The sequence below is a fragment of the Loa loa genome (assembly GCF_000183805.2).
Source record: "Loa loa unplaced genomic scaffold supercont3.73, whole genome shotgun sequence".
Taxonomy (NCBI): Eukaryota; Metazoa; Nematoda; class Chromadorea; order Rhabditida; family Onchocercidae; genus Loa; species Loa loa.
The window spans coordinates 136,942-146,531 of NW_018108253.1; the positions used below are offsets into that span (position 1 = coordinate 136,942).

The following is a 9,590-nucleotide window of genomic DNA, read 5'->3' on the forward strand; positions in this document are numbered from 1 at the left end:
CTCTCTCTCTCTCTCTCTCTCTCTCTCCCTCCCTTAAACATATATGAGAAATGTAGTCTAAAAAATGATGAAAAAGTAATAAGATATATTTTAGAAAGATAAAAGGATATTTAAAACATTAGAAAATTTATATTTGAAAGAAGATTAAATATGAATTCATTAATTTATGTTAAGAAAGGGAAAAACATTTTCAGTTTGGCCATTTTCAGTTTCTATCGAATCATATCTCTGATTCAAGAATAAAACTTAAATGTCATTTGCAGTGTTTTGTTTCATTCTTTTTTATATATTATTATTATTATTGTTATTATTATATCGATTAACTTCCTACCATTTAATTTTATTTTATATTCTTTTGATTCGAAAACTCTTTCTTTTTTTTTATAATTTTCTAATGAAATATTTCATAATGTTTAGAAATTCTCGAGGATGTAATTATTATTTTAATTATGCACATTTCAAGAGTTGCATTTTAGACGAATTATTATTCGTTGTAACAATTTTTGATGAAATAATATTGGAAATATGCAAAATAAATATATTAAAGTGATAGTTTATCAGAGTAATGGTGGATTAGAGCAATCCATTTGTGATATTGGTGTATATTAAAGTGATAGTTTAAATTTTGGAAGTTTTAAAATATTTATTGTTTAAATTTTAAAATATTATCGTTGCAATAATTTTCAACCAAAGAAACATTAGGAGATTATTTTATATGCAATTTGGATATAAACTAGAGTAATTGTTTAACTTATTAAATTATACAGTTTAAAAAAAAAAATTTTATATTTGTTGAAAATATACCTTAAAAAGGAAGGAAATTATTTCCTTCATGATCTTTTAATGGGGCAATATTTTCAAATAATGAAGAGCTAATAATTTGTTGCAATTTATGCTATTCATAGCTATCTATTTTCAAATTTTCAGTAATAGATTTAGTTTATATTACAGGTAATATAGAATGAAACGAAGACAACAAATTAAAATGTTTTGGCGTCGATTACACGGAGAAGATAACAAATTGAAAATATTGATGTTAGATGTTGATGATGAAGATTTTGTGGAAAATTTGAATGATTGCTTAGAAGCATTCCAGTCAAACATTCATCCAATTTTGATTCCATCCGGAAGTTCAGGTATTTTAAATTCTTCAAATATTTTATATGGCATTTAATATCGTAGTTTGTAAAAAAAAAAAAAACAAAAAAAACAAAAAATGACGAAAATTGGAAGAATTTAATATTTTTCTCTTTTTCATTTGTGCTTGTATTTTTTGGTACGATTAAACTATCCATTTTTTTAATGTACATATTCTACTAATCGTTCTGTTTTCCATTTTCTATATATTTAATATATTTATGATTTTTTTTTTCAGGCTCATATTTTGTTCGAAATTTACAAGGGCGACATATTGGTGTGTTCAAACCGAAAGATGAGGAACCATTTGCAGAAAATAATCCGAAATGGCCGAAATTCTTACAACGATTCCTCTGTTTTTGCTGTTATGGACGATCATGCTTGATACCACTCAATGGTTATCTATCTGAGGTAGCTGCTTCATTAGTTGACGAACGGTTACAGGTTGGTATGATTCATTTTCTCATCATATGCGAAAATACCTATTGATCATTTCGGGATTTCTTAAAAACGGGAAACTGAAAGAAGCGGATATTTTATTCTTTTAATTTCATTCATACATTGCCTTGCAGCTATTCATAGTACCAAAAACTCGTATTGTTAAAATGACATCTCCAGCATTCTTTTATCCACGACGATGTTGCACTGCATCAGATGTATATCCGAAAATTGGAAGTTACCAGGTAATTTGTAATATTTTTAATCAGATTGACTTGTTGATGTTCTCCACTTCATGACATTTTAATGGGATGCGTGAAGTTTCATTTTGAATTTTTTTGATTTTTTTTTTTCTTATTTCGATTTTATTCCAAATTTCTTTTGGGCCTCTTTCTTGTTGTGTTTTGGAAGAGTGTGAAAAATTAAACACATTTCAGCTTTTTGTTCATGGTTACAAACCTGCATATGATGTGGTACCTGGTTGGGAGCTTATCAGTGGTACCAATGATCCACTTACATCTATCGAACGGAAACGGTTCCTCGTTTTGTTTCAAAAAATGTGTGTATTAGATTATGTGATTCGGAATACCGATCGGACCATGGATAATTGGTTGATACGGTTAGTTATTTATTTTACAATTCGCTTCTCCAAAATTTTCTGTTTTTTGTTTGAGATATCTTGTCTTGTGTGTGTTTCAAACCTTTAATTTACTTTAATTTTAGGTATATTCCGGATGAAATACTTGATATTGCAGCTATAGATCATGGCTTGGCATTTCCTGTCAAACATCCGGAAACTGCGACAGTTTTGCGGCCATTTGTATACGGTTGGGCAAATATGGAAAGTACACGAGAGGCATGATTTATATTTTTTTTTATCCACTATCCAAATATCATAAATTAATTCTAAATAAATCAATAGTTCCAACGATATATTTCTTAACTGCCCAAAGCGGTTGGTAGTTTGTTATGCATTCTACCACTTTTATGCTGATTAATCAATTTTTCTTTTTTCACCGGACAAATAAATTTTTCTCGAATGCTGAAGTATAATTTTTCAGACGAATAGCTTTTTTTTTAATTAATTGCTTTGTTAGCAAAGAGTTTTTCTCAAATAATAAAATTGAAATTGCAAATTAATTAAATTTTTAAGCATACGTACGACTGGGTTCTTACATAATTATTCCCCACATTCTAATCATATGTTGATATTTTTCATTGTGGCTTTTCCACTGAACTCGTCATACTTCCAGCCTTGGGATGAACAGTTGCGCGATCGTTTGCTATCTTTACTTACGCCAATGTTCGTACATCGTCTATGTGTGGAAATCAGAAAGCTCTTCATGATTGACACTACCAATAATAGATTTCTGATAAATAATCAGCTGAAAGTATTTCGAGGACAGGTAATTACCATTGAAATTATTCGATTAGCTAGCTGATTAACCGGTGATTAACCAAAGTTTAAGACCTAACAGTAAGCTACCCAAATATTTTTTCAGCTATGGAATTTACGATTAGCCCTGCTGGAAAATGAATCACCACTGAAAATGATTCAACGACCACTTGTTATTGTTGCTAAACGATATCGTAAATATCCAACATCTGATATCTGGGAAGAGTGTTTTAAAGCTAAAACCCCAGACTATTCAGGGAGACGCTGCTGTTAGTTCCAGTGATTCATGCTGAAGTTTAGCTAGTCTTTTTTCGGAAAAAAAAATGAGGAAATTGCTGCATCCGATTTTCTTCAGATTTATCTAGAAACTCAAATCCAGCGGTAGATCTTATTTCCCAGAAATCTCCCGAGGAATGAATTTTCTAGCAGTAGAGTAAATCCTGACAATACTTTTATTTGTGACCTCTTTGGAGGAATCGTTTCTTTACAATACAATAATCACTTTTTTCCATTCTTTCTTAGCCTGATGGATTGTATTGATATATTTATGCATCATTGTTACTACGATTCGTATTCTCTAATTTTCAATCCTTTGCGCTGATTTTTCATTTTCCTTCAACTTTACATTCTCTTATGTTGAAATATGTAACTTTCAATTGTTCTATATTAACAAAAAAGCTGAATTTATATACAGCACCAGCCATAATAAAAACAATAGTTCTGATTGTATAAATCACTTCGCACGTTTTTTCTCATACATATAAAGCAAACATTTTTATTTGTTGATAATTTCGGAAAGATGGTTCCATTAGTATTATCAATTTTAAATTCTAAAAATAAAAACAAGCCTTATACTGACTGACCATTAACAACACAGCACCAAGAACGGTATTTACAACTTCAAATACTGTTATGAAATTTTGATGCCTGAAAGGAATATAAAAAGAAAGAACATGAGAAAAAGATGAGGAGATCTCATTGTGCTCATTTCTCTTTTTTTCAGTGGCATAATGTATTGAATTCAATGTTTTTTTCGGGAACTATGCATCTGTAATATTGATCCTTTCCTTTTTACTCTGATACCACTAGGATTTTCAAAGTTTTAACAATCCTCTTTTCCAAATATGACTTAGTTCATAAAATGTTTCGAAAACTGTTTAAAGGGAGGACGGAATGTAGGTATCAAAGAATATAGTTGAGATGAAACCCATGTCAAACAGTTTTGCGTTTTGAGTAATATATAGAAACTATACAATGTTGTAAACGTACGTGTGTTTCTCCAAAAACTCTCCTCTTTTCTTATTAAATCAAAACATTTAACTGTGCTGTTACGCGTCACAGTAGTGCAACACTGAGTTCAAAACATACTAAGCAAACATCTTGCATAGCACATCATTAGATATGATCTGTCCCATACTTTCATCTCATAAACTAATTTATCAATACCTGCGTTCAAAAGATACATTATTCTACACGGCTAATTTTCCACACTTGGCATGATTTAGGACGATTTCAAATCACAACCACTATTTGCCCGTTTCTTCAGCGATTGCCTGTTGCAATAAATTCATTATTTCCGTATGCAAACGATTCAGACGCATTGGACTTTGAATCATATCTAATTTTTTCCAAATCATTTTTGCTGAAAGTAATAACAAGGATAGTAAGCTATATGTTTTAATGATAATTTATTTTTTCATTGTATGAATTCAATGAAGTGTTAAAACGCTAACATTTTGATGATTATTTTCATAAATTAATGACTCTTAATGATTATTTTCATAACAAACCAAACGATTGCAACATCAGTAAGGAATGCATGCAATTAATATCAACATTAAAAAAGTGATGAGAATGATTGTATGCTTTAGTCTTTGAAAGTAGAAAGTAGCAGTGTATTTTTCTGCTTTTACTGACTTCATCGAATCAATTAATAAATATTTCACGCACTGTGTAATCCCGATTAAAGATGTTGTGCATGAAAGAGGATATGTAAAACCGTCACGTGAAAATGTCCGACAGATTTTAGATGGGCCGTAGTAAAATTTGTCCAATTTTTAATTATCAGTTTCTTTGTAGGAACATTACATAATTACAACAAAGATTAGACGTGATTAGAACTAGAAGTGTCTATGAAAAGGGAGAAAGTTTCGAACATACCAAATAATTCATTCATTCCAGCTTGCGGTTCGTTCGGGCCAGCTGATTTATTACTCCCGATTTCTAGCATCGATCCGATAATCGGCCTGCCCTGAAATATGTAAAATGAAAACATGAAGATAAATTAGACGGATATTTAAGAAAGTTATTTTAAACCAAGCTCAGAACCCAATCCACAAATATAACTTAGAAATTCTAGAACCGTTCCTTACAACTAACCTATCGAATTTTAAGGTAAGAAAATTGAATATACTTCAATAAAAATAGCCACCATAAACCAATCTAAAATCCATCAGTAGATGGTTTGCAATAATCCCGAAGTTACCAAGAGCTCGTTATCGACAAGCATCCACTGATACCGAAAGATGGATGAAGAGCTGTGCATGCTCTTAATAAATCTTCCAACATCAGAGGATATTTTTTTCTTAAAATTTTTTAGGTAGATCAAACTTGCGGTATGAATTGAAGGACTTACGTTTAATTCGATATCACCACGTCCTGAACTGAATAAGAACTTCGGTGGTTTCGGTACTGACCTTTGCCGTGCTCTTCCCTGTTCTGGAATAATAGAATAATAATAATATTATTACTATTATTACCGTCCATCATAAAACGGAGCAATCAAGTTCGTTAGAAGTAAAGAAAGGAAGAATACGTTGTGTAAGCTTCTTTAGCCGATATGGACAAAAAAAAAGACAAAAAAAAGAAGCGGATGCCTACCTTCTAATTTTTTGATTGGTTGAAAAAGGAAAGAACTTTTTCGTTTTGAACTTTTCACAGTGATTTTCTTTTGAAAATTTTTGAACGATATTTAAAGGTTCAAATATGTGAAACAGGATGTTCACATTTATCAAATCAGTTTATTACTGCCTCAATTTAGTTTATAATTGCCACACTTCCCCAGCTTAATTTTCCTCGTCAATATTATCACTCTTAAACGTGTAAGTCCAAACTTATCACACGAATATAATGAAGTAATTCACAATTCACGCCGAAAGAAAAGAATACTGTAGCTCTAGAAGCAACTAATCTTTCTCAGGCGTCTTCTCGCCCTTTCACTGGTTAATTGATGAAACCCTAGGTTTCATTATATTAATGGAGAAATTTTTGAATTGTTACATCATCGTTTTTTTGTGAAATTTGCAAAAAAAAAAAATGTTAAAACGATGAAAAAACCAAAACCTTCCATCATCAAACGCGACTTCGGTGGGCCTTCGTAAATGCGTTTCTGCAATTCTCGAATGCATTATATGAAATTCAGAATTTGGTAAAGGTTATGAACCTCTAGCAGTAAAGATGACATCAGCACTTGCATGCATACCATTTATGAAGATATTAGTAGGGCATTTTCGAAAGATTACAGGATTTTTATATTATCAGCATGTTCCTATATTATGAAGAATTCGAGGAAGTTATTTTTTAAAGTTTCTTTGAATCTACTTTTTTACTTCCTCAACCAAAGTAACTTAGTGGGAAAAGCAGTAACAACTGCTATTATTTTCAAATTTAAATTGGAAATTAATTTCTAGCTCTTCGACAAGCTAGCTTATACAGTGCTAAAAACCAGCTTTGAGCAAATCTGCTGAAATAAAAAGAGCACATTACAAAAAATCCAAAGAGTGCATGTGAATCATACATTTTTGATATGCTTTTATGGAGCTTTTTTTGCATCCCACAATTTCATTTTCAACTTCAGAAATTTTAAAGCGCCTCAACCACCTCCTGCCTAGCGATCAAAAATGATTATAGTACTCAAATGATGCTAACATCAAATGTTATGAAATTTTTTTAAAGCGAAAACACCTTCGCAATGTTTGGAATCTAAGTGTAATGTAAAACTATTCAAAATAATTTTTAAAAATAAGTTTCCCATCTGATGCCATGATCCAAACTCAACAGCATCGCTGCGAAGAAGGTATTTTTCATCACTTTTTTCAGAAATAAATACCTGAAGTTAATAGGCAATCTAAATCATTTGGATGGTTTTCATTCAAAAAAGTGAACTTCTAGAAGAATAAAAAAACTAACTGACCTCCGATCCCGGATGACCAGGATGTATCGATGGTGTTGCTTCGTTGAAAAAACCGAATTTCTGTGGTGGAAAAAGATGGGGAGGTCCAGATACGTTAGGATAACGTGAGGACATCACTCTTTGTGCAGCATTCGTTCCAGCAGGATGCAGCGGCTGCAAATTATTAAATGCATAATTGGAAATTTAGTAAAACACAGAAATTTAGAAACACTGAATCTCAGAAAACGAATATTTGTAATGGTTAGGCTGGAAAACTGAAACAGTAAGCGAAGAAAAGGAAAACATTACCCTTCCACCAGGATGACCTCCACGCATTAGCATGTACTGCTGTTGATGATATGCTAATGAGGACAGTCGTCTCTTTACACCACCACGCTTGGTATTACTCCTGAAAATGATATGATTTCGTAAAGATACTCCCGAAATGTAATAAAAGGACCACTACATCCGTATCAAAACTCCGACTTTATTTTTCTGATATCCCTGATATGAATGGGTGAAGAGTTATTTTAAATGGTGGAAGTAATTTCTTAAAATTTACTGCCCCATTGGAACTTAAAAGATACAGATAATATAGGTAAATTTTGTAAGGATGCTCGACAAATCACTTTAAATGACAAAAATGTGTCACGAAAACAATTTTAAGAGAATAAATAAATAATCTAACCAACATATTATGTTAAATATGTACGTTCAGATAATAACCATAATCGGTATACTTCAACAAATAAGAAAGATGCACTTTTAAAAATATTTTTTTGCCGGAAAAAATAATTCATTCGATCAATTGACATAAAAATGTTTCAAAATTTGATATGATACCTTTTTTTGCTTGGTTGTTTTTCAGTAATTACAGATTGATTGCCACTGCGTCCTAACTTAACATCACTATCCGTTACATCCGTATGACCACCCATAGTTGATGCCATACTGTTATCGTCGTAATGTAAGTGAGTAGTATATGTGTAACGTAAGCCTATATATCAATGTATACTGAAATAGGGGATAAATATAAGAATCATAAAATGAATCAAGAGAAAAAAAATAACATCATTTTGAAATCATGTCATTTATTGTACCCTATGCCTGATACAAAAATATCATACATGTTAAGCATTGACGTTTATTGACTATTTTTTTTTCAATATAATCCATGATATTTCCCCATGAACAAAGTGAAAAAAAAAAGTCCAACATATCACATCGGCCTCGCACATACTGTCAACCATTTCGTTAGTGACTACAAAGTTATCCTCACTATTTACACCTTGCTAATCGCTCGTAAGCCTATTTATCGGGTCTATTTGCAAAATTATTTTCCCAAACGATTAACATAACCAGATATTATTTGCTTTAAAAACAAAGAAAATTCATATAGATGAAAAGGATAAAAGAGCATATTAGAGGTGGTATTATTTTAAAGAGAGAGAGAAAAAAATGAGGCATATTAGAGATGGTATTATTTTAAAGAGAGAGAGAAAAAAAATAAAAACTTAAAATATGATCAAGTACATTGATAAATTAATATCATAAGTCTTTAAAGTTTTTTTATTTTTCACATTTTTTTTTTTTGATACCATATCCTTTATTTTATTGATATTACCAATATTTCATATCTTTTTTACACTTTATATGCATTGCTATCATAAACCTTTTAAATATAATATTGAATTACTCAATTGTATACCTGAATATGTCAACTATAATTATTCATGTGAGAGATAAAAAACAACTACTGCACACGTAACTTGTATAAGTTACATAAAGTTAAACGCAAATTGCGCTACAGTAACTGTTAGCTGATATTGTATTTGGTAATGAAATGATTTATTTGTAAACAAATCATATTGTTTAATTTCATTAATGGTGTCAAATAATACTCATTAATTCATGATTTATTAATATTTGAGTAAAATCAACAAAGTAAAGAGAAAATAAAAACTCGTATACATAGGTATGTATGAGAAGTAATGGTTTTAGGGTGAAAAAGCAGTAGGATAGGATAAGTTAATATGTGATAAGCTTGGGCTTATAATAAGCCATAAATTATCAAGTAATGTTATTAAGTAATTCGAATTTCAAAATTACTAAGTAATGTTGTTAAGTAATTCGAATTTCAAAATTACTAAGTAATGTTGTTAAGTGATTCGAATTTCAAAATTACTAAGTAATGTTGTTAAGTAATTCGAATTTCAAAATTACTAAGTAATGTTGTTAAGTAATTCGAACTTTCAAAATTACTAAGTAATGTTGTTAAGTAATTCGAATTTCGAAATTACTAAATAATGTTGTTAAGTAATTCGAATTTCGAAATTACTAAGTAATGTTGTTAAGTAATTCGAATTTCGAAATTACTAAATAATGTTGTTAAGTAATTCGAATTTCGAAATTACTAAGTAATTCCATAATACTATTAAAATTGGCAGA

General features: G+C 30.4%; 2 protein-coding genes across 2 annotated transcripts; one reads left to right on the top strand and one right to left on the bottom strand.

Moving 5' to 3' along the window:
* The first annotated feature begins 945 nt into the window (after nt 1-945).
* Nucleotides 946-3,469, top strand: LOAG_09853 (phosphatidylinositol 3). Its single transcript, XM_020448031.1, has 7 exons — nt 946-1,136; nt 1,376-1,581; nt 1,710-1,820; nt 2,013-2,194; nt 2,299-2,431; nt 2,829-2,981; nt 3,078-3,469. Exons 1-7 carry the CDS (start codon nt 962-964, stop codon nt 3,243-3,245), a joined length of 1,128 nt encoding a protein of 375 aa, XP_020301789.1. The 5' UTR covers nt 946-961; the 3' UTR covers nt 3,246-3,469.
* A 1,028-nt stretch (nt 3,470-4,497) lies between these two features.
* LOAG_09854 (hypothetical protein) lies at nt 4,498-8,092 on the bottom strand (the record flags this gene model as incomplete). The annotated part of the gene is made up of 7 exons (XM_020448032.1): nt 4,498-4,613; nt 5,132-5,222; nt 5,607-5,689; nt 6,314-6,359; nt 7,164-7,316; nt 7,452-7,551; nt 7,986-8,092. The coding sequence occupies 7 exons, from the start codon at nt 8,090-8,092 to the stop codon at nt 4,498-4,500; spliced, it is 696 nt and encodes a 231-aa protein (XP_020301790.1).
* Nucleotides 8,093-9,590: the final 1,498 nt, after the last annotated feature.